We start from the raw sequence: 26,452 nt of genomic DNA, 5'->3' as shown, positions 1-26,452 counted from the left end.
GAGGCTCTGCCAGTGCCTGGCAAATACAGAATCCACTGGACGGAGCACAGGGTCCCAAAAGAAGGAGCTAGAAAAAGTACTCAAGGAGCTGAAGGGGTTTGCAGCCCCATAGGAGGAACAACAATACAAACTAACCAGTAACCCCAGAGTTCCTTGGGACTAAACCACCAATCAAAGAAAACATATGGAGGGACTCATGACTCCAGCTGCATATGTAGCAGAGGATGGCCTAGTCGGTCATCAGTGGGAGGAGAGGCCTTTAGTACTGTGAAGGTTCTATGCCCCAGTATAGGGGAATGCCAGAGCCAGGAATGGGAGGGGATGGGTTGGGGAACAGGGGGAAGGGGGAAGGGATAGGGGATTTTCAGAGGGGAAACTAGGAAAGGGGATAACATTTAAAATGTAAATAAAGAAAATATCTAATTAAAAAAAAAGCAAAAAAAAAAAAAATTAACTGAGGAAACACCCACAAAAGAAATGCTGAAGTATACCAGATACCAGTGGCTTCTCATATTTCCTGCTTAGCATTTTATCAGTTTATCAAAGCAGAGCTAAATGACAGCTATTCTCCTTTTTCCTCTTATCCCCACTTTTAATGTTTTATTTTGGCTTGGCTTGGTTTTATTTTTGTACAGGGTGTGTGCAGACAGTGGCAATTATAGGACCCATATTTGGCTTCCTTTTGGGCTCATTATGCGCAAAACTGTATGTTGATATTGGCTTTGTGAATCTAGGTAAGTAGATTATTTGTTTATATTTCTTCATTTACACTTCTCTCTCTCTGTGTGCACATGCCATAATGCATTTGGGAAGACCAGAGGACAACCTGTAGAAATCAATTCTCTCCTTTCCCCTTGTGCGTCCTGAATGGAACTTGGGTGCCCAGGCTTGCTACAGGTGCCTTTACACACAGAGCCATCTTACCAGCTGGATTCACTTTGTATTGACTCATAAATTTCAACTACTGTAATTTTAAATGGGACTTTGAAAGATACTACATTTCATCTTTTTTAATTAAAAAATATATGAATATGAATATTTGCATGCGTGTATGCATGTGCAGTAAGTGAGTGCTTGTGGAAGAGGTCAGGAGAGGGTGTCAGATCCCTGAAACTGGAGTTACCGACAATTATGAGCCTCTGTGTGGGTGTTTGGTTATATAACCCTAGCTCGACAGGAAGAGCAAGTACTCTTAACCATTAAACCATTTCTCCAGCCCCCAGATTTTGCTTTTAATATAATGTCAAGGTGGTACTCTTTCATTAAGTAAAAATAATCCATGGAATACACCTTGATACTGAAGATGCAAGCGTTGATTGGTGCAGAAGGATGAACAGGTCAGTGGTTAGAAAAGGGTAACCTGTGGTCTGTTTATTAAGGCAGACCCTCTTCTCCCACAGCTGCCAATTCAAATGCATCCAGCCCAGTTCAGAATCAAAACTGTGGCTTCTGGCAGCTCTTGCTGGTCTCAGATGATAGAGACATCAACTGACAAAGCAAACATAGGAGTGAACATCACCGCGACCAAAATTCCCTTTCTTCTAGTCCCAGCCTCTCTTTTCTGCTCTCCTTTCCCCAACTAGGCAATTATCTTGGGGACTGGTAGCCATCTTTCCTTGAGGACAGATGGATCTTAGACATTCAATGTGAATCAGATATGATGCTTCTGAAGGAGCAGAGGGATCTAGGGTGTTTTACTCTCCCGACTCTCTCTGGAGTTTTAGGCACTTCCACAGAGCACCAGTGTAAAGGCATGGGCCTCTTACAGCCTTCAGTCTCTGTTTTAGATCATGATTCAAACAGGGAAACTGAAGTCCCCCATAAACACCTTTTTTAGAGATCAGGGGTAAGGGGCAATGCTGGATGCCAAGTATGATTATTAGATGTTTTCTATTTCGTGTGTGTGTGTGTATGTATATGTGTGTGTGTGAACATGTGAATACATAGATATGTTCATGTGTGTGTGAACATGTAAACACATAGGTATGTGCATGTGTTTGAACATGTGAACACATGGGTATGTTCATGTGTGTGAACATGTGAACACATAGGTATGTGCATGTGTGTGTGTGAACTTGTGAACACATAGGTATGTGTGTGTATGTGAACATGTGAACACATAGGTATGTTCATATGTGTGTGTGAGCATATGAACACATAGATATGTGTGTTTGTGAACACATTGGTATATACATGTGTGTGCGTGTTTCCTTGTGTTTGGGCAAGGAATATGTGTGGGAGTGCATGCTCATGGTTGTGCGTACATGTAAAGGCCTGGAGTTGATACTGGGAATCATCCTAAACTTTTTCTTCTCCCTTATTCATTGAGTCAGGGCCTTTCAATCAAACTCATATAGCTAGTGTAACTATCCAGCTAGCTCTGTGGCTCTCTTGTCTCTACCATTGGAGGTTGGAGTAAAGGCTAGCACCCAGGCTCACCTGGCATTTATAAAGGTTCTGAGTAATCTGATCTTAAGCCCTCCTGTAGTTTTTATGATGTGGTAGAACTGTTGCTAGCATTTGTTTTCTTCAGTAACTCATTTCAACACCCTAACCTTGAAGGTTAACCAACCTCTCTTTTTCAGACCATATAACTATCACCCCAAAGGATCCTCAGTGGGTCGGGGCCTGGTGGCTTGGTTACCTAATAGCTGGATTCCTAAGTCTCCTTGCAGCTGTTCCTTTCTGGTGCTTACCCAAGACTCTACCAAGATCCCAAAGTAGAGAGGACTCTGGCTCCTCATCTGAGAAATCCAAGTTCATAGATGACCCTATTACCTACCAAATGGCCCCTGGAGACGATAAAATGAAAATCATGGAAATGGCAAAGGGTAAGTCAGATTCTCTTTGATCATGGGCTCCCGTACGTCTTCCGAGTGAGGCTAGAGGAGGGGTATGAGCCACAGCATTTGTATCCCCTCCCTGTCTGAAAGAAAGCTTAAGGAATCGCATAGGAAGCAGAAATGGAGAGAAGAAATCTTCCTTATTGTAGCTTCCTTTGGATTAGCTCAACCTCCTCAGTCAGGATTGCTTTTGTCCACAGCAGTTGTTCAGCGTAAGCCTGGGTGGGCTGAACCGAAGAGGCTACAACTTCTTGTCTGAGAGCCTTTCACATGAGACCCACCTGTTTGAACAATATATAAAAATATGTGTCCTGGCAAGGGTGTAAGTGGGATCCAGGCAAAGGCCAGGCATGTTCTCAGGAGTTCCTCTCAGGAAAGTCAGTGGCTGAGAAATTGACCTCATCTCTTCCTTTTTAAACAATCCTGTATTTATGTTTATCGGCAGTCTTCAACTGTTGAAGTTAATTTGGAGGAGTCATGGGGTTGGGGTTGTGGGGCTGAGAGGAGGGATGTCCTTTTAAGATCAAGATACAGTCATGCAAAGAGATATCTGTGAGCTATGTTTGGAGAAAGAGACTACACAGATTGTTCATGATATCCATCTTAGAGTTCCAAGCAGGAGAATGAGAAGAAATATTCTGGTCTCATGTCACTGGCACATCAGCTGGTGGGAAGAAATATGCTGGTCTCATGTCATTGGCTCATCAGCTGGTGGGATAGATCCCTGACTCACCTGTGGGGCCTCTATAGTCTTCCTGTAGGAGTGTGCATGCCTAGATTCAAACCCAGGCAGACTGCAGCTCTGTAGGGTGCAATATATACCACCTGAGACCTTATCTCCAAGGACTCTATATTGTTTTTGTCTTATAGATTTTCTTCCATCATTGAAGACTCTGTTTAGAAATCCAGTATACATCTTATACTTGTGCGCAAGCACTGTTCAGTTCAATTCTCTATTTGGCATGGTCACATATAAACCAAAATACATTGAGCAGCAGTATGGACAGTCTTCTTCCAAAGCCAACTTTGTCATTGGTATGTCCACCTTTCTGTCATGTGTTCCCATAGAAACCGATTTGATGAATCTAGCACATTCTTAGTAACATTATATTGCTCCAATTTTTAACCTAAAGTATTTTCAGGTATTTTAGATGAAGTCAAATAGTAGCTTTTTGTATATATATATTAGCATGAATATACATGGTGGGTATGTATTACAACTTTGCAATAAGAATTATTTATAGCTGTGACTGTATAGCTTTAAGACAATTTCTCACAGTTCTTAAATAAGTAAAAATAAGTGAATCTAGCCTAAATTCCTTTAGATGATTGCTTATGTTGAGCATGCATGTTTTAAACTTTATTGAACCCTTACGTTGCAAAAGTTGCATTACGGTGTCTGGAGTTGCAGCAGATGCTTAGACAGCATGACTGTGCTTACTCGAACAAAGCTTACTTCCTACTCAGATAGATTGTTTAACGTAGTTGTGCTTATAGTATATTTATGTAACCAATAACAAGAACACCATTTGTCGCGTCCATCTTGACCAGCAAGCAAGACGCAACCACAGGTTCTTCTTAAAGCAGTTTACTCAGGCAGCTACTCTTTACAAAATCCCCTTCCAATTCCCCCGAGCCTCTCTGGGTATCTCCACTTTGTTTTTCCCTACTCAAGCCACAACCACGCCCCCACCAATCACCACAGGTCACAGCACCTCACCAGGCAGGTTTGCTCAGCCAATCAGGGATTAGGGGCGTGCCATCCACCAAATATGGGCTTGTTTACTACCTAGAACAGACTTCCATCTGTCCGCTGGCCAGGGAGTCCAGAATGGCTCCCCACAACCATTCAAGGACCAAAACAAAAGTAAAGAAGTAAAAGAAAAGAGAGCAATATTTAAATAGCGGGCTATCACCGTGTATAAAATTGGAGATTAAAACCTGGATTGTCCCCTCCTCTCCATAAATGTGTCCTTTAAAGTCACTGTTTTGAGGTAGTAAATGTATTCTGCTTCTTGGGACATATTCCATTAAGTTATGAGACTCTAAAAATAATTGATTTCTTCATAGAAAAAGTTAAAGGCTTTATTTTACTGTCATCATTGTCCATGGGTACAGATGTGTCATAGGGGTGTGTGGATGTGGGTGCATGAGTGTGTGCATCATGGGTATAGATGTGTCATAGGGATGTGTGGATGTGGGTGCATGAGTGTGTGCATGAGCACAGGTGCCTATGCAGGTCAGAAGAGGCTGTCAAATCTCCTGGAGGGCTGGAGATGTCCCAGTGGTTAAGAACACTAGCCTCTCAGCACCTACGTGACAGATCCCAAGTGTTGTAACTCCAGTTCTAGGAACTCTGACACCCTTACACAGAAACACATGCAAACAAACTATCAATGCACATGAAATAAAAAATTAAAAAAAAAAATCTCCTGGACCTGAAGCTACAGGTGGTTGTGGGCCATCCATTGTGTGTACTGGGAACCAAATATCCACTTCTGAACCATCTCTCCAGCCCGTCTTCATGCAATATTTTAAAGATTATTGTATATAGCTGTCTCTGAAGAGAGAAGAAAAGAAGCTGAGTGTATCTCTCAGAAGATGCAATTTTCTGATAAGTTCTGAATAATGGGCACTCAGAGGATGTGAAAGCGACTACCATGTGTGGTCTATTCTCTGACATTCTAGAATGACTAAGATTGGATCACTGAACTTCTTACATTTTCAATATCAATCGACTCAACATAACTGATTTGTATTATTTCCTGGGTGAGCAAAAGAAATATTTTAGAATTTTTCTCTCAAGCACTCCATCTGTGTCTATCTGTATGTACACTGAGTTAAAGAAGACCCAATAAGGTTTGGAGTTTGAGATACTCTTTTTTACTTTATATGTAGTTTTATATGTCAAGGCATAATTTACAATCAACAGTTAAGCCTGCAGATGTCCCCTGTATGGTTTAACTGAATGCATCATGCCTATGTTTCTGCACATGTGTACGTGTGTACTCTGAAGTAGCCATCATCTATAGCTTCATATTATCTAAGAAGATTATTACCAGCACATACTTTCCCTAACGGCTAGAATAGTTGTAGAGCAAATGTTCATAATCTAGTCTTGCCTATTCTTGAACCTCCTGTAAGCTGAATAGTTGGTGTTCACACTCATTCACAATCCTGAATATCCATGGTAGTAATACTTCATTACTATGGTATGTAGTCTATGATACCAATGTACCATGAATTATTTAACCACGTTGTTGTTGATAGCCTTTTGGATTGATTTATTTCGTGGGGGCTACAACAGACTTCACAGCCATAGTACGTCTCTGGGTGTGTTCATTTTCCTTGGCTGGTGCATAGAGTGCAGCCTGTGATAGATGCAGTAGGTATTGCTGAGAAAAAAAAAAAAAAAAAAAAAACATGGCTGAGGACATTTGAACACCCGCTGGAAGTGCTAGTGCCTGCTAGTCTCCCCACGTTTTTTTTTTTTGCCAGACCTTGATGCTGTCAACCTTTGTCATTGTGACTTTTCACAGTAGTGGCATGTCATTCAGCTGTGACCGTTTATGTTGTATCTGTCTGCACAGGTTCACTGGTCCCTTCAATTGTCTCCTCCGCTAACTCTGTACAAGTCATCTTCCCACATTATGTATTTATTTTGCTTATCAGCCTCTCATTCGTAATTTCTGGATACTGCAAATTTTTTATCGACACGAGTTCTTCAATGAACATTGCAAGCATTTCTCATACACTTCATCTTGTCTTTTAACTTTTCCTTTTTATTAACCCAGATGATTTTCTTGTACAAGATAATCTGAATGCAGTTTTCCTTCCATCTACACCCCCAGCTCCTCCTCATTGATTTCTCAATAAAGCCTTTTGATTTTGATAATGCTTATGATCAGGTTTTTTAAGCAAGCCAAATTTTTAGTCTTTTTCTTTCTTGTGTCATTTTGATTCCGTTTGGAAAACTATATTAAGCCCCCAAATCACTGAAATGTTTTTCTAATATTTCTAATGTTAAAATTTAATTCTTTCAGTTTTCACTTATTGGAACAATCCATTTCTAATCAAGTTTTTATATAATATGAAAGACAAGGTTCAATCAGAATAAAGCAAAAAGCCTGAATCTCTTCCCATGAATTTGCATGAAGGCCCATGTCTTTGAAGACCTGGGTGTTCTTCACTATTCAAGCCCATATAACACTGCATCCGGGCACTTGATCTCTTCCATACTGGAGTCATGAATGATGTTTTCTTTTTAAATTTCCAATGGAAATATGTTTTTAATTAAGAACATTACTTAGAGGGAGATTTTCATAATAGAAAATTAGAGCTGAAGACATGGCTCAGTGGGGAGAGTCCTCTGTACTTGCAGCAGGTATGAGACCAAAGGAAGATCCCTGGGATATTTTCAAAACAAATAAAAATTGTACTAGCTCTTTGTGGGAGGCACAGAGGTTCTTGTGCACACATATAAGCAGAAGAGGTACCAGAAATACTAAACACACAGGGTTGTCTTCTCAAAGGGAAAAGTAAAACTCGCTTTCTGCCCAGAAGGCTAGGAAGTGGTTAGTATCCTGGCGACCTTTGTGATATCTGTGTGGCTGAGACTTCACCGGATCCTCGCCCTGTTCTTACCATGCGCTTAATTTCCTCAGTTAATCTATAGAACACATTGTTATGGAAGATGCCACGTATCTCTTACAAAGATTTTTGATGTAGTCACAGCTTAAGCTTTGTTGTGCATACGGGATTGAATTAATTATCACTAGAAAAAAAATTTCACCAAACTGTGCTGTGCTTAAATATGCCTAAAATGAACTACTTGGGATCAGACCTATAAATGTGAATGAACATCAGTCACTGAGTTGTTGAACTGAACGACCTCTTTCCTCCCCCAGTTGCTGCTTTGCTAGCTATGGTGTTCACAGAGGCCTGCACTGTTCTTTAATATATGCATATAGTATGTGTGAATGTTTCAATCACAAACACATGCACTCTTGCCTGTAACTTACCCTAGACGCACTTTCCATCCCTACTCCCTCCATATATATATATATATATATATATATATATATATATATATATATATATAAAATGATATATATCATTTATATGCAATATAAAAAGATATAGAATGATATATATGATCATCATATATGGATATACATGGGTAGTGTGTATGTCTGTATTTATATATACCCCTATTGGGTCCAGTATGTGCTGCCCATATGATCATAGGTTAGGGACCATACACTGAAACATGGTCGACCAACAAGCAGCCACACTCTTAAAGGTGACTGACTGTTCATGAATGAATTTGGGTCACAAGTAGCCAGATCTGTTACATTCTTCCTAGCATCTGTTCTTTGTTTATAAAATGGCAACCATGTGTCTTTGTTTATAAAATGGCAACTATCTGTCTTTGAGCTGATGGTTGTCCCTTCAAAGACCCAGGATGCTTCTCTCTTTCACTTGTTACACCCCACACATCCCTGCTTAGCTGGAGAACAAAAGTAATGTCTCCTCTATTCCATTTTGTTAAATTCGAGGTCATGCCCTGTGAAGGTGAGCCAGTTTCTATCATAGTCTGAAGCTATGTCCTTAGCCAGATCGGGCTGGTTCCTAATACATTGGCTTTAATATTAAGACTTACAACCTATAGTCAAATAAAAAAAGATAGACTCAATGCCCTTGTCTATTGATAGCTGGTGGATACATTTTACAAACAGAAGGTGAAATAAGAGTAGGGAAGAAAGATGCCTCCTTCAATTCTATGAAGATTACTTAAAAGATCAAGTATATAAATTATAAAATGAAAGAAAGTATAGAGAAGGAATGATATCTTCCTTCACTTGTATTTGTTTTTATGGTGTGTAGGAGTTGAACACAGGCACTTGCACATGCCCACCAAGAATTCTACCAGTGAGAGCAGCTCTGATACCCCCAGCATTTCACTAAACTGCTCAGATTGTCCTTCAATGTCTTTACAGCCTCCTCAGGCCTCATTACCTCCCTGAATCTGCCTCCTGTATGGTTAGATCTCAAGCTTTTATCACAGGCCTGGTCTTTCTCTCATACAGAGGATACACACACCCTACATTATTTTCATCTTTGTGTTAGATTTTGTGCTAAGAGCCAATCATGAATAGCATCATTCCACCACCTCAACACCATTTCAGGCACAACATCTCAAATCAAAAATAGAAAATGACAATATGAGACCACAAGTGGGAAAGTCCACACCTGGCCTTGAGTGATTGCAATCATTCAGAATAAAGACACACTGAAGACATTGTATAAAACTACCTGCAGACTCTGTTATTATTTTATGTATATTATCCATAAAATTAAATTTTTGTCAAGACATGGGTATCATCTCTGGGACCATGTGTTATGTATGTATTCTCTAAAATTTTTCAAAATTCAAAACAACATTAGTTGTAAGTATTTAAATAAGGAATACTCAGGCAGACATGGACAGTTATTATAAGAAATTAACCAGGTTTGAGGGCATCTAGAAAATTCCTTGCAGCTGTTAAGTGGCTGAACTGATGTTACCTAAATCCAGTCACCCGTTTCTCTGAGTGCGTACTCTTTATCACCTGGTGCGACTATTTCCTCTACATTTTTTAAATCATGTTTACTTGATGACTAGTAAGGTTGCCTAACTCTGTGTCTAGGATTCCAACCCTTAATTACCTTAAAAAGATGTAACTAATAGAACATAGTGGTGGAAGGCAGGGGACTTGACATGAGCTTCCCTACATTTGAATTAAGGCTTACTCATCACTAACCAAAATCATGAGGACATTGCTCTCTAAATAGAGGATAATGATATGCCTACCCTTATGATTGTGATGAAGGCTCGGTGTGATAAGTAGTATATCAAATGCTTCACTGAGCACCTAGAACATGATGTGCAAACAGTAACATGCACCACTGTAGCTGTAAGCAGACCAGCCAAGCAAGAGACTGAGGAGATGGGTCAACAAAGTCAGATTTTGTTTGAGCCAGAAAATGAAAAGTAAAACATGAAACAAAGAAACAGACGAATTTCCTTCATTCCCCATGAGTATCATTCTATGGACGGCATTGAAGAACATTAATCTCCACCCAGCTGCCATGTGTTAGCTCTTGGCATCTTCATCATCCAGTGACTCACTCCGAATTGGTAGAGTTGTCCTTGTGTTGCTCATTGTGTCATGGAGAACGTGAGACTCTAAGACTAGACTTGTGCTATGGTCAACCCATGACCTTGATGCTCTTCACAGACCCTTGGTATATGTGGACCAGAAATAGCGACTGAATATTTTCATAGATTAAAAGAGCAACACAGTTCAATACACCAGAACCATTGATGTGTTTCAGCAATCACTATGGCCACATGTGTGATGCTCAGAGATCTCATGTTGTTTTTCTTATTCTGCAGGGCTCATCAACATTCCTGCAGTGGCCCTTGGAATATTCTCTGGGGGAATAGTTATGAAGAAATTCAGGCTGGGTATTTGTGAAGCTACAAAACTCTACTTGGGATCATCTGTCTTTGGCTACCTCCTCTTCCTCTCTCTGTTTGCACTGGGATGTGAAAATTCTAGTGTGGCCGGACTGACTGTCTCCTACCAAGGGTATGTTCCTTCATGGCATTATTTGAGGAGACAGAATGGTTTAATTCAATTGTCAATAGAGTTTTTCAATAAGATGATGTTAATGTTTTAAGACTCATAATTATATGAAGAGATTTTTTAATTGAATAGCTGACAGAACTTAAGACTCAGAATCTGTTATTGTCACTCAAATTTGTTGCTTATTACAAATTTGAATTTGATTGTCTTATAGAAATATAAAAATTGCTGAATCTATGTCTTACATTAGAAAATTAATCTGACAAGAGAAACTATGTAATTATGGAAATACCAACCTTGAGTTCTTAGTAAAGTAATGGTTAATCGGTTGAACCAATCTGGATATAACTTTCTTAATTTAAAAAAGCATTAGCTATCTATTAAGATTATAGAGGACCTAAATAATGTCATATAAAGAAAGTGATTAGTATTTGTCTAAAATAGCTGGAAGAAGTTTCCCCCTTTTCTTCTCTGGACTCCTAATTAACTGGATTGCTCTCTAGAACATTCTTCCTCTGCTGTGTTAGAATCACTACAAGAGTCAGGGGGAAAGGCTGTCTCATTGCAGCTGTCTTTAGCTGTTCATCGTGTCCTGAGTCCAGAGAACATGAATAATTTACATTTTCTGTTGTTGGCCTCATTCCTATGCTACCATATATGTGGTCAGTGATTTGATTATACCATTTCTTGTTTCTTTCTTAACGCAAACCTGGATCTTGGAGGACACATTTCACCATTCCATTTAAGAGTTCTTCCTGTCACTCCACCAGATGGAGCATCTGCATCCTTTTAGCTATTTCTACACTGTTCATCTATAGATGTTATTGAACCTCTAGCATGTGCCAGAGATTAAATTTTCCAGACAGCTTTAAGCCCTGCAGAGGCAGAAAAGCAGACTCTGCAGATCCTCTTGTATTCATTGCTTTCTTGTTTTTGTTTAGGTTTTCTTTTTTTTTTTTCTATTTATTTTTTCTTGGATATTTTCTTTATTTACATTTCGAATGTTTTTCCCTTTCCAGGTCTCCCCTTCAGAACCTTCTTCTCCCATCCCCTTCTCCCCCCTGCCTCTATAAGGATGCCCCCCACCTCACTCCCATCCTCCAGCCCTGGTATTCCCCTATACTGGAGCATTGAACACCCTCAGGCCTGAGGGCCTCTCCTCTCACTGATGTCCAACAAGGACATCTTCTGCCACATATGTGGTCAGCACCATGGGTCCTTCCATGTGTATTCTTTTGTTGGTGGTCCATTCCCTGGCAACTCCCGGGAAGTCTAGCCTGTTGACACTGTTACTCCCTCCATGGAACTGCAAACCTCTGAAGCTCCTTCATTCACTCTCTAACTCCTCCATTCGGGGTTCCCAAGCTCAGGCCAATGGTTGGCTGCCTTGTGACCAAGTACCTGATAAAAGCAGTTTAAAAAGGGAGGTGTTTATTTGGGCTTGCAGTTTTATGGGGGCATATATAGTATATTATGGCAGGGAAAGCATAGCAGTAGGTGATCCCATGTCTTTATGGGTGAATGGGAATTGCTTTCTCACCAATAAACAGATAGGAGGCTGTGGTGGGTCACAAAGGAAGCCTGTGCTACACACTCAAGGCCTTATGACCCAGTGACCTACAGACCCCACCTCCCAAAGCTTCCACAGCTTTCCCAAAGACCTCCACTTAGTGGTAGAGCCAATTATTTAAGTACATAAATTTATAGGAGACAGACATTTTACATTTTCTGTATCTATCTTTTATTCTGTAGTTCCTCACCTGCCTCTATCTCTACAGCTCCCCATTTCCTGTTCCTCTGCCTGCCTGTACATTCTAGCCTCCATTTTTTCACTAACATTGTTTCTTCTACTTTTAACTATGCACATACTATAACTTCTTTCATCTAAAATGAAGAATTAGTGAATACACTCTTAATTAAAAAAAAAAAAACAAACTATGACTACCAGGGTTGTGAGGCTGAAGAGTCTGCTGTGGTCAGCAATGAATATGATAAATGTCAATGGTAACTATAAATTGCTAGAAGATTCTGCAGAGGGTAAAAGTCCTGTGTCATTTTTGACTGTAACTTTCATATTCATTATATAGACCAGCATTTGGGAATCATTTGTATTTTTCAATTTATAAAACATAATAATTTTCATTTTCTAGGTGTGTTCTTTATACTCCTATACAAATTACTTTTTCCTAACCTTCTTTGAAGAGAAGGGAGATTTTAAAAGTCTATTTGCTTCCCAAACTTGATGTCTATCAAAGGCAGTCTTGACCTTGAGCACAGGCAGGGCTCAGAGTTTACATCTTTCTACATCATGCTATTTCTAAGGCAAAAGGAAATACATAGACAACAGCTGTGAATATTTGAGGTTCAATTTATGAGCACTTCCATGATAAAAGATGAAGTATTTTAGGGAAATAAAAGATAATGAAGCCATTGAGCACCAGCCTCTTCAGTAGTCAGTCACCTTGAGAGACTGAAGCTGAACTACAATCATACTATTATTATTTGGTGCATTCTGAACTCCTCTTTCAAAACTGTTTGCCACACTTTTACAACCTCCCTCACAATGGCAGAGATTTAACCTTTGAGAATAGCTTTGCCATTGAAAGCAGCCAAAGACAGGCAACACCACTAGGGAGACTCTGTCCTCTCAACTCAGCTCTCTAAAAGACAAGTCCTGTTGAAGGATAAACTCTCTGCTGTGTTTTCTGAAACCCTTTACAATTAAAATTTTAAGCCACCACCATACTGTCCAAAAAATATTCCATAAGATGTGTCTACAATTAAAGTCTGCCCTAGATTGTAAATTAAATACATCCTCAGTAATGTAAACTAATTTTATGCAAAATTCTCCCCAGGAATTGCTTTGTTTGTAAAGGTTATTTTGATTCTAGACACTAGAAAAGTTCTCTATTGATAAGCTTGAGATACGACAATTGGGGGAATGTTTCTTCTACAGTTAGGAGCAAAATGCTGTTATGAGAACAAGAATTTGGATGCAAGAGGCCTGGGAGGGGTTCACTCCTAAGTTTGTCACTGACAAATGGTGTGTGTTCTAGCAAATTCCATCCCTAACCTGGCTTTCCTGACATGCAAGGGAGTGGGTGGCCTCGATTATACCACATTTCATTGGATGTCTGATCATCTGGGACCTTGGCCTCATAGGACCTCTAGGGGCCTGATGCTGGGCTTTCAAAAACATTAGTTATTACAGATGAAACTGATCATCTCAGCCAGCAGTCAACATTTCATGGAAGAGGAGATTAAATGCTCCCAGTGGACATTCCTGAGACCTAGTCAAATGCCCTTTTGTTCTGTTTGGGGTGATTTTTGAGATGGTCTAATCCACAGCAGCCCAATTAAATGGACTATTACCTAAATTAAGAAATTACCCTTACAATAATATAGGAAATATTCACTAGAAGCAAGGGCACACAGCACTGCTTCTTTCCCTCAATACCACCTTTGGATGATTTCAACACTAGGACTAGGGAGGCTGAAGCAGGTGGTCGGAGAGTTCAAGTCTCACTCAGGCTACATAGCAAGATCATGACTCAGTTCCTATAGACTATCTTTCTTACTCTACTATGTGCTAAGAGTTGTATTTGACACTGGCATCGTAGGAGTAAATGTACAGATTGATCCGGCTTCCACTAAGTGCACATTTCAGTATGTTGTTTGTTAATTTCAGTCTCCAAAATATCCACATAAAACAAAATTCAGCAAACTGAGAGATTAACAGAAAAAAAGTAAAATGAGGGAGGAAACAGGATTATGAAAACTCTATGGGCATAACACTTAACATGAAGCCAAAATAACATTCCCATGGGTGAGTACACCATGGAGAGACCAGAGAAAAAGAAAAAAAATTAAAGAGAGCCAACACTTGGAGGGTAAATATTGTTTATTAAGATTTATAAACATTTTCCATCCTCACAAAGTTAGTACTTCAGAGAGTCCCAGTAAGTACCTGTGGCTAAATGAGTTGGTAACTCACCGAATGATGTGAAACTCTATGCACAACGATGATGTAGGATGCAGAATATAGGGAGAATATGGAGACAAAAGATGTATGATGCATTGTTTGGAAAGACATATGCAAGTAGCATGCAGTCACAATGGATGTAAGAAAAGTGTTTATTTTCAGCTGCTTTCATTTATTACTAAAGGCAACACTCATCATACTGGATGTCCATACAATTACCAAAGACAGCAGGCGCAATGTCATAAATTGCCCTAGAATTATACTTTTCTGTCTTGTAACCATGGACAAACTCACCTCTGTCCAAAATTTCATTAAAGAAACTTAGAAGCAGGAGACTTTAATATGACCTTTACACTAAACCATGGACTTAGTTATATTGGGTAAGCCCATTATAATATCAAGGTACCGTTTGAGGGAAAGACATTTAACAGTGGGCTCATTTTTAACACTTAGATGCTGAGGTCTTTAACACAATAATTGTATTTTCAAAAAAAAAAAACAAACACGATTGCCAATATCATAGCATTTATATGACTCGAGAACATTGATAATTTTAAAACTAAGGTCTGGCTTACTAAGAGGTAATATTTTATACTGTTACATTTCTTTTCAGAACCAAACCTGTCTCTTATCATGAACGAGCTCTCTTTTCAGATTGCAACTCAAGATGTAAATGTTCAGACTCAAAATGGGAGCCCATGTGTGGGGACAACGGGATTACCTATGTGTCGGCTTGTCTTGCTGGCTGTCAATCCTCCAGCCGGAGTGGAAAGAACATTGTAAGAAATATCTCCTAACACGTCTGTTTGTTAAATGGCTACTAAGTAGTCCCATGTACCTCCATTTGGGGCTCAGGAGGCCACCCAGGTGGAAGCTCTGGTTCTGACCCTACTCATATACAAATGTAAAGAATTTAAATCACTCTTGTGGATCTGAAGTTGAAAGAATTAGTCATGAAACAGGTACAACAACTTTCATAACTGTTTAGTCTACCACTCCCATTTTACGGTAAAAAGTATTAGCCCAGAATACGAAAGTTCCAAACACCAGGACAGATCATTTCAGATCATTTTAAAAGTCGGTTTTAGAGTTGGTGTCCCCTGAGCGGAAGCTCAAGGCCAGCAGACCTAGAAGGTTTCAGGCACAGCACACATCTAGGAGGTTAAGAGTCCTGTATCTAGAGATAGGGATTCAGAATTCCAGCAACTGATCCCAGGGAAGTTGATGATTCTAAGGCAGCTCTGCTTGATAATGATAAGTAGATGGTCTGGGCTGCAGGGCTTCTATAGGGCAGAGGAGGCAGGACTCTATATAGGAAGTTTGCTCAGTCTATTCAGGTGGAATCACACGTGTACTTAAGATGAGTGGCTTAAACTGTAAGCATTTACTCATCACAGATACAGAAATGTTCAGTTTATTGCCCAGTATCTGTGTTTATCCAACCTCTGTCACTGTCCATTCAGTCCTATTGATAGTCCCTCCAAACATCACGTGCCCTCCATGGGTCTTTCCTCACCACTTTCCTCAGCACACGATCTGTCTCACCTGACATCACTCTGCCAATCAGCCTGAGTCAGGGGAAGCAGGAAGAAACCACGGCACACCACCAGAAGGTCTTTTGTGTGTTTCTCTTTATGGAATCCTAACACATGAAGCTCAACTACACAATGTAAGGTGGACCAATACATGCATGTCATTAGTGGAGAGGAATCCTTTATCACGTGTCCTTTCACATGCTTGCTTTAGCAGAACATCCTTTCACTTGCGCCTGCTTCAGGAAAATACTCCTTCTTGGTTTTGCCCCAGCAAAACAACATCCAATACTTTTCAAAGAGCCCTTAGGTTTCCACTTCAAAAACCTTAAAGTGGTTTCTTCTTGTTGGATACTAATTCCTGAGGACTATATCTTCGTGACCTCCTAAGGGTCTTACTTCCAAATATTGTACAGAAGCTTGCTACTTCAATGAGGGAACCAAGAATGGACATTCAGTACACAACAGAAGCCATCTTTGAAGGACTTGACAATAACCAACTTGCCTTCTAGTCACACCTTTGCACTTCAGGGTCAAATAGTCTGTAAAAATTGAACAGAACATATATATTTAAATACTCTGTTGGCTAGTTATGAATGCTTGCGCAAACATAATGAGAACATCCCAGATGACAGTGAGATGCAGGAACAGATAACAACAATAAAAGAAGATGGATTATGACTGAAAATATTTTTACCAGAATTGCCAGGAGCCTCCTGGTCTGGAGTGTGTTGAAATGATAGAGTAGGACTCTGGTGTGGCTTTAAAGACTGATGGTCTCTAGACATTCTAGCTCTCTAACTATACTGAATGCTGATGAAAACTTCTAAAAGGTCCTAACAACTGTCTTGTTAATTCTGAGGGTTAAAAGCCTCCTGGCTTAGGTGATTAACACCTGTAGCCTAACAGCAGGAGCTTAAGTAATGTAGCCTTTGTTCTATCTCCACCGGAATTGCTAGGCTCTAACTTTCATCCTGCTAGTTGAAGTGTCAGGATAAAAAGGGGACACTTTGAAAAGTGAATTTAGCATTTATTTCTATGTTGTAAAAAGTTTCCTATGAAAGCTCTCTAAGAAAAAGGGGGAAAGTGGAATGATCATGATGATCCTAAGCAGGACAAGGGAAGTTTGAGAGCCTCTTCACCTCCAGCACTTAAAACAACTTTCAGAATACATGATCACATGGTAAAAAGTTCATTGCAAGTTTACACATAAATTCAAAGCATAAATTGAATAAGAACTTTACAACAAAGTATGTTTACCTGCATATCCGTTAGGAGTAATTATCTGGCTAAACATTCATCGTCTGTCACAGCTCTACAGGGTCATGGAGAGTTAAAAAACATAACTAAGTTATTAGTGAAGTTGTGTATAGATAAACACAGTCAATATTTTATCTTCTGTCCCAGCACCTATAATAAATTGTAGTTTTCTTTATATGACCATTAGTTAATGGTTTTTAAATTTTTTGGAATCTGCTCTGAGTAGTAGAAGCAATTAACTGGTGACACTTGGAGACTGACAGGGTTCGCATTGCAGTTTTGACTTTCAGAAAGGACCTAATAGGAGACCCACTATAAAAGAGCTTAGTAAATACTGACATAATTTTAGAAATTCTTATAGGATTGTCATTAAGGATTAAGAAGTCATCAGTTTGTTTGTATACATCACTAGAAGAGAGTATATCTTTGTAGTTCTGCAGAGATCTGCTCAAAAGAGTGTGCTAATACATAATGAATATTATATATGTTCAATAATAACAGGGAAAGCATGTTAACAGCAGGGATCTTTCCTAAAATGATTTTTATCCTGGGACTTGCCTATGGAAGCGAATCTGTCTTGGATTATTTATCAATCCAAAACAGACTCATCTCAGGAAGATCACCTGCTAGTTATTTGTTTGTTGGCTCCTGACATAACACACATACACATGCGCACGCGTACACGCGCACGCACGCGCGCGCGCGCACACACACACACACACACACACTTAAATAATGAAAATAAAGTCAATTTTATGCTCCGGATGCATACTAGTGACAAGGTGGGGTGATCCTATTTTCATAGAGGTTATATTCTAGTAGAAGGATGAATCTTAAAGATAAATAGCCTTATGCTCAGCAGCAGGAGCAGCGTTAGGATGAAAGGACAGAGGTATGAATGTGGTTTACAAGGGGAATTCATGCATGTTTTCTCCAATGAAGTCTCAGAGTAGACAGGGAAAAGCCAACCAGGCAAGAAGAAACCTTCCTGGGTGGGGAGCAGCAAGACCATGAGATATGGGTGAACTTGCTGTGTTCAGTGATGTGTTTTTAGCACAAAACAGACCTGCAAAATTGCCATTGTGGGAGCCATTTTTGTCAAAGCAGAGCAAGAGGAAAAATTGTTGACTAATGAGATTGGAGTGGGATCTGGGAGCTACAGATAGAGAATGAATGGAATAGAGAATGGATGATTCACAACAGTAATTTGGGCTCCTTATAAATATGCAGTGAATACTAATGGAAAAGTTGAGAACAGTGAGAGAATTTGACCATCAGTTTTGAACACGCACTTGCATCCTATGTAGAAAGCAGATTGGTTGGTAACAGAAGAAGTAGTCTGAGCACAAAATGACCATTGTACAATCAAAGCATACAATAGTGGAAGGGAAGGGGTGGGCAGAGGGTGAGGAGTGGGAGGTGGGAGAGGCCAAAGTACACAAAGGAAATTGTAACCAAGGAACCCAGCTCTACATATAACCTAAGTGTGTTTTACCAAAGAAAGAAAAGAAAGAATGAAAGTGAGAATGAAGGAAACAAGATTTATGTGAATATCTTAGAATTTACTGAGAAATCTTCTGTAGGATTAGTCACTATTTGAACAATGAAATACTCTATCTTAAATATATTTCAATGCAGCAAAAAATGTACTAAAAGTATTTTAAAATAAATTATGTAACTTCTGCTTTACTTTAATTAAATATACCTCAATAATTGGACTTTTCTCTACTGTGTTACAGATATTTTCTAACTGCACTTGTGTGGGATTTGCAGCCCCCAAGTCAGGAAACTGGTCAGGCATGATGGGCAGGTGTCAGAAAGATAATGGATGTTCCCAAATGTTTCTATATTTCCTCGTGATTTCAGTCATCACATCATATACATTATCTCTAGGTGGCATACCTGGATATATATTACTCTTGAGGTGAGTGCCAGGTCTCCTCACTTCAACTTCACTATCTAATATATATATATATATATATATATATATATATATATATATGTATATATATATATACATATATATATATACGAATACACATCATATATATGATATCTATCTATCTATCTATCTATCTATCTATCTATCTATCTATCTATCTTCTTTGTGGAGCCATGGTTCTTGATAGCTTTTTTAAATAATTGACCCAGCCCCTGGTTCTATTGTCGTATGACACCATTTTACATTTCTCTATAAAAATAGAGCTGAGTAGAGTTTGATCTAGATCAAGGTTACAACATATATCATTGAAGTTTTTCAGTAAACATCATGTCCTGTCTTCTGATGTTGGTGACAGTTTTAACTAACATAGATAAAATGTACATTAAATTACGTATGCTTCCATCAAATGTATGCAATAAACATTTGTGAGATACCTTAAAGGTATGCTTAATAACACAGTGTTTTGAATTGATCATTTTGATCTATAGGCTATTGTTTTCTGCATATTCCTGCTAAGACTAGAATTTGCTGTGATATTTTTAAATCAACTGAGGATTCTGATCTAGAAGTATTACATAAATGACTTAAAACAACCTTACATATTAGAATATTTAATATGCATTCTTTTGCATATTTTAATTGGTGTATAAGTTTTTAAGAATAATTAAAATATGAATTAAGCACTGATTCCTGCTTTAAATCATACATGTTTAAAAATAAGAGAATGCTAAACTTTGCCTCACTTCTTTAAATAAAAATATAAATCTTAAAGAATAAATGGTAAGATAAACATTGTGACCAGATAAAGGTTCTATGAAAAGTGTGTGTGTGTGTATTATATGAGTACATGTGTATAGTGAACATCTATGTAGTATACACATATGAGGCCCTAGATTGATGATGATTATTTCCTCAGATGCTTGTCCAGGGTCCCTCTACCTCATTCACTGAGGCAGTATCTCCCAGTTAGAACTTATCAACAAGGTTAGTCTTAGTGCCATCTTCGTCTAATGACTGCCTGTCTCCACTTTCTGAGGCTGGAATTACATACAGCCAGGTTTCCAAGCCTTTTATCTATCTATCTATCTATCTATCTATCTATCTATCTATCTATCTATCTATCTATCATCTATCTATCTATCTATCTATCTATCTATCTATCTATCTATCTATCATCTATCTATCATCTATACTCTTTATACTTGTATGGCAGCTGATTTAACCGTTGAGAAATCTCTCAGGCTACATTTTTAAAATAGTGGTTTTTTAAATTTTAGGTGCATTCAACCACAACTTAAATCTTTTGCTCTGGGTATCTACACCTTAGCAGTAAGAGTTCTTGGTAAGTATAATCAGAAGAACACTTTTCTCTTCTTTCTTTCAACACTGTGTGTGTGTGTGTGTGTGTGTGTGTGTGTGTGTGTATTTATTTTGGTTTATCATCAGGGGCCCTGCAAGCATCACAGCTTGTAGGGAACGATCCACATAAGGTGAAAAATGAAACTATGGTCAGCTCCACTGTAGCAGGTACAGGGTGAGAAACTTCTGGAGTCTGACCTTGCAGTTTATGTTTCTTACACACTTAAGTACAGTAACACTTGGGGGGGGGGGAAAGTCTCCACGTGACAATTATCACAACAAAGCTGCAGCAATAGCTAATTGGAGACTCCCTGGCAAAGTAACAAAGCATGTGTGGCCTTTACAGTAAGAATGTGTTCTCTTGACTGATAAACAGTACTCAAGTAAGGACCTGAGGAGGAAGGACTTGTAATAAGCATCAGGATATTTTATGCACATAAGGCTATTCTATATGCATAAGGGTATTCTATTGATGGAGCATGCCTCTATCGTAAGGAATGGTTTTGTCCCATGAGAGACCAAGAGACAAGGGCCCAAACGATGCTCAGGATTCTGGAGGTTATTTAAGAAGACTGGTTCCATAGATTAGCAAAAAGATCACCAGTTGGTTAGACCTCATTCACGTAAACCTTCCTGGTAAAAAGACATCAGTCATTTTTCTATTCTTGAAGGAAATAGGCCCTTGTATTTAACAGCTACCCTTTCCAGCATTTAACAATCCTTCCCTATTCTAGTTAGGCAAGTGTGATCATCTTATGAATGGTCCTTCTTTTTCATTTACCTGATTGTTTTTGATGATAAGCAGCTAATAAACTGTACAAGTGTACGGTGTCAGTTTACCTATTCTGTCAGGCAGATCTGACGTTAGTGTAGACGATCCCTGGACAATGGTCCCTTGGTAAAATCGAGGGTCCTAGCCATCTCCACAATAAAGGTCATTTCTCACTAATAAGTGACCCGTGAGATGATGTGAAGTCATTGTTCCATTTCTGGTATATGTTTTACCTGAAGCTGAAATGACTGTAAATGATTCTTTATTAAATCAGTTATATACTGACTATTTATAAAACAGTGGATTTTCTTCCTTGAAACAATTTTTCCCTGTGTAGCCTTAGCTGTACTGGAATCACTCTGTAGGTCATGCTGGCCTTGAATTCACAAAATCTGCCTGCCTTTGTTTCCCAAGTGCTGGGATTAAAGGTATGTACCACCATACTCAGGCCAAAAGTTCAGTGGAATTTTAAGCAAGCAATATTTTAAAAAATAATTTTTACTTGTTACCAAAGGACTGTTTGTCTTGATGGCATCATATACACATTAGGATGGCTTTAGGAAGAATAAATTATTTTCTTACTATATGCTCTGGTTTTGTGGTTTAAATATGAAGTGTGCTCTATAGGTTTTATCTCTTTGTCAGATCCCAAGATGGTGTCACATATAGAAAATTGGGGAACCTTTAGAAGGTGGGGCCTAGCAGGAGGAGATCTCTAATTGGGCAGCAGTGGAGGAGTTGAAGTCTATAACTTGGCAACTTGTAGCCCGAGTTTTCTCTGCTTTCTGCTTTTATCTATTTACCAAACATGCACCTACTGCATAGACACACTTTCCCCACCATGGCTGATTCAAATACCCTGAACTGTGAACCAAAACAAACTCACCTTTATTAGCTGCAAAAATTTTGGCTACTCAAAGGAAAACAAACAAACACCAAAACAAACAAACAAACAAACAACCCTGTGCAAACCAGATTTTAATACCATCTATTTGCAACGTACAAAATAGAAGTGAAGTTGTGAACACATTTTAATCCTTCCAGAATACTTTTGTTGAAACTTGATGATGAGCATTTATCTTCTGTCCCTAAGAAAGATCAGTTATTTCGAAGTATAATGAGTTAGACAGACAACCGTCCTGTGCCTATCCTGTGGTTGCATAGCTTGGTTTTCTGAGAACACACAATCAAACAGGCTGTTCAAAGGGCACTAAGGGTTTGTGGAAGGGAGGAAAGTTGTGGGCTGCTGAGCAGAATGAATGCAGTTTAGGTCATTGGAATGGCTCTTTCTGAAGGGAACCATTTCAACTGAGATGCAAAGGGTATGTGCACATTCAAAAGGAGGAGGCAAGAAAATGAAATCAGCTTCAGATAAAGAAAGCTACTTGGGGCATTCGGCAAGAGGGTGGAGCATGTTAATCACTGAAAAAAGTTCAGGGAAGCTGGTATCTGAGATATAAGACAATTAATATGACTTCAGATGAGGCCAGGCATGTCATATTTGGTCTTGGAACAAATACCTTGAGCAATTATCTGTATGGTTATTTGCATAGTAAATAGAGTAGAGAGTTAAGGGAATTGGCAAAAAAAGAACCCTTGGCTATTGCTTTTATTAGGGTGGGGTGTCTGGGAATTAAACCCTGGGCTTAGATGTATGCTAGACAAATTCTCTACCAGTGAGCTGTATACACACCCTCCTTAAGATTTACATCAGAGGGGCCGGGCGTGGTGGCGCACGCCTTTAATCCCAGCACTTGGGAGGCAGAGGCAGGTGGATTTCTGAGTTCGAGGCCAGCCTGGTCTACAAAGTGAGTTCCAGGACAGCCAGGGCTATACAGAGAAACCCTGTCTCGAAAAAAAAAAAAAAAAAAAAAAAAAAAAAAAAAAAAAAAAAACAAAACAAAACAAAAAAAAAAGATTTACATCAGAGCAGAAGCAGAGAGAGGAGGATATATACCCAATATACCCAAGGAAGAGATTTTGTGGTTTGGGTTTTAAAATGAGAAGGGCTCAGAGGTGGCATCCAGGCTCCTTGCCTTGGCCACTTGGTGAGGGAGAAGTTGTGTTTCACACTGAGTGTAAATTTCCAGGAGACACGCATCTAGACCTAAACTACTGACAGTTACGGCATGGGTCCTGAGCTTGTGACCAAACCCTGAGCCATAGAAAGAGGTCTCCGTGAAGAGTTATGGGTTTTCATTAGCTAAACAGTGATGACGGAGCTCACGGTAAGTGGTTCGGGTCACTTCGCATGGCCAAAAACTTAGAAGCGATCATTTATGTTTCTTACAGCAGGAATCCCAGCCCCTGTGTACTTTGGTGTTTTGATTGACACTTCCTGCCTCAAGTGGGGATTTAAGAAATGTGGAAGCAGAGGCTCATGCAGACTATATGACTCCCACGCTTTCAGGTACCGTGTCAAGCACACTCCCGTAGCTCTGTGCTCCGACAGCTCATTTTCTGCCACATCCTGAAACTTAGAATTCCCTATGTAGTTTCCATGTTTATGAGGTAAATCAACTAAAAACTGTGAACGATTCTATTTTACATGAAAAAGTATTGCCAAGTGTTAACATTAAATTTCGTTTTGAATTCATCATTATTTTATTTCATTCTTACTTTTTAAAGTTAGCACACAAAGCAATGCATTTCACGAATGTATTTTATTATGACACTTTCACACATATGTATCATTATACTTTGAATTTCTCCCTGCCCCAAGTAATCATTTTTTTTTAATTATGAAAATGAGCAGGGAAAATGGCTCACACCTGTAATCCCAGAATTCAGGGGACTAAAAGAGGATAGCTAATGCTTATTTGAAGTCAGCCTTGGCTATATAATATATTCTAGGCTAAACTGAGGCTGCAGAGTGAGCAACCCTGGCTCATCACACACACACACACACACACACACACACACACACACACACACACACGAGCATATATATAATAAATGATTTTTAAAAATCCTAGAATACAGGTTTGAAAATGTGTGCACACAAATGGCAAAATATTTCCTGAAACTCAGATGCATTTAAATTTAGGTCACATTCTGGGTTTAATTCTATTCTTTTTTAATTAACTGAGCCAAACTGTACCATTGACGTCAGCGCTAATCCCCTGGGCAAGATCTGGATTTGGCTCTCAATCCATCCGGCTCTTATTGCCAAGCTGATGTTCAATTACCCCAGTACTTGAAATGCACAAAAGTAAAAAGCTTTCTCTGTGTGGGTGAGCGTGTCTGAGGTGGAGAGCACGGTTTTCTCACTACGGTATCATTCAGTTCCGTTCATCAAACCTTTATCTCCCCACTGCTTAAAGCCATACTCCAGTGGCTTAAAAGCAGGACTTCTTTTATTCAAAGACTTATACGCTGAATACTTTGTTTCAGGGGAAAAAAAAATCCGAGAGTCTTGAGCCTGTTGCATGTGAATTAGGCAGACCATCTCAAATAAGATAGATTTAATAGGCTTTGATATTATGTGTGAAGGATGTTTGGTCCAAGGCCAGGGCCAGTTCTGGGAGTGACATTTGGTTTAGGCTCTCATTTGGGAAGGCTAAGTGTTCACTGTAGTGTGGACGTTGTGTGATGCAGAGACTGTACAGAAGAGAGGAAGCTGAACACTGAGTTCTTTATCAGGCCTTTCTGCCCCACTAAGAACCCTGACCCCTTCTTTGAATTGCTTACCACAGCTTTTCCTTGGAGTGTATTGAAGAAATATTTGAGACAGGGTCACCACATGGCTTAGTCAAACCTTGACACTTTTGAAAGTGAAAGAGGCTCTTTTAAAATTATTACTTGGGACAGCACTAGGCTAAATAGGACTGCCCCAGCAAGCAGGAAGATGGCTATCCAAGTTCAGGGAATCTTTAAAGAGGAAGTGGGAACTATTATATCATTTGCAGTAAGTAGGAATGACAATACAACTAAGAAGTTGCCACATACTAGCTAGCTGCTGGCAGGAGGTCACCAGCATTCATAGCCACCAGCCCATTAAGTCTGTGTCTCTCAGCAATCAACCTCACACTGTAAGAACCTTCATGTTTTGTTTTGTTTTGTTTTGTTTTCAAGTTGAGTGGCTGCAATAATTATAACAGAGATTCTCTCCTCTTTTAGACACATATACCTGGGATTAACCACGCTCCTGGGCACAGTGTCTGTCTTCCTAAGCATGGCTGTACTTTTTGTCTTAAAGAAAAAATATGTGTCAAAACACAGCAGCTTAATAACCACAAGAGAAAAAATAGGGATGTCTTCAAGCATCAAAAAGGAGACATGCGCTACAAGGGATCGTGGATTGCAGCCCAAGTATTGGCCAGGCAAGGAGACACGACTTTAAAAAAAATTATGGAAACAAACAAATATGGGGTCATTTTATCCAATACATGTACATGAATAAAAGCATAATCAAAAGGGCTTCAATGTGTAATTCCTTTCTGCTTCCAAAGGTATGCCTGCTTTGTTTTTGACTCTAAGCATAACATGACAAACCTCTAAAGATGTAATTAAATTTATTTTAAAACTTTTAAACTTGTACATCCCTTTTAATTATTTTCTTATTTCTGCTTCATGCTATATTGTCTCCATCGATAGGTTTTATGTGTTCCTGGGGATGGCTGTCTATTTTGTTTGATTATGACATGTCATCTGTACATTGCATCACTTGACCAGAATCTACTTGGAGTATTTCCTAAGGAGATCCTCAGATTTAGCTCCTCCTTGGAATTCTGTAACTGATACAGAAAAAACATCCATGACAGGGTTGTCTTCAGAGACAATTTCTGTTCATTAGTTTACATATAAGAAGATGTAATTTTATAATTTACATAAGTTCATTGTGATTTTAGAAGTATCCATGGTTACACTGCAATTTATGTCACCATACTTTATTGCTTATGAATTCAGTGAATCAAAATATTTTTAAACAAACACTTCCCAAATTTCCATGAATTAGGTAACTCTGTATTTAGACATAAATTGTATTCATAAAATATATTTGTTTTGTATTGTTTTTTCCAGACAGGGTTTCTCTGTGTAGCCCTGGATGTCCTGGAACTCACTCTATAGACCAGGCTGCCTTGAACTCAGAGATCCACCTGCCTCTGCCTACTAAGTGCTGGGGTTAAAG

General features: G+C 39.1%; 1 protein-coding gene across 1 annotated transcript in view; it reads left to right on the top strand.

The window, feature by feature from the left end:
* Nucleotides 1–25,815, top strand: part of Slco1c1 (solute carrier organic anion transporter family member 1C1) — a 45,722-nt gene extending 19,907 nt beyond the window's left edge. The window contains exons 7-15 of the mRNA XM_021165382.3: nt 636–734; nt 2,586–2,831; nt 3,714–3,878; nt 10,282–10,477; nt 15,070–15,235; nt 18,988–19,172; nt 20,468–20,532; nt 23,614–23,731; nt 25,441–25,815. Coding sequence (XP_021021041.1) covers nt 636–734; nt 2,586–2,831; nt 3,714–3,878; nt 10,282–10,477; nt 15,070–15,235; nt 18,988–19,172; nt 20,468–20,532; nt 23,614–23,731; nt 25,441–25,663 — 1,463 coding nt within the window. The 3' untranslated portion in view covers nt 25,664–25,815. The remainder of the gene's footprint in view (nt 1–635; nt 735–2,585; nt 2,832–3,713; nt 3,879–10,281; nt 10,478–15,069; nt 15,236–18,987; nt 19,173–20,467; nt 20,533–23,613; nt 23,732–25,440) is intronic.
* Nucleotides 25,816–26,452: the final 637 nt, after the last annotated feature.

The sequence above is a fragment of the Mus caroli genome, unplaced genomic scaffold (assembly GCF_978045245.1).
Source record: "Mus caroli unplaced genomic scaffold, Mus_caroli_1 scaffold_7, whole genome shotgun sequence".
Lineage (NCBI taxonomy): Eukaryota > Metazoa > Chordata > Mammalia > Rodentia > Muridae > Mus > Mus caroli.
Note: the sequence above shows the minus strand (reverse complement) of the source record. Positions and strands in the feature narration are given on the sequence as shown.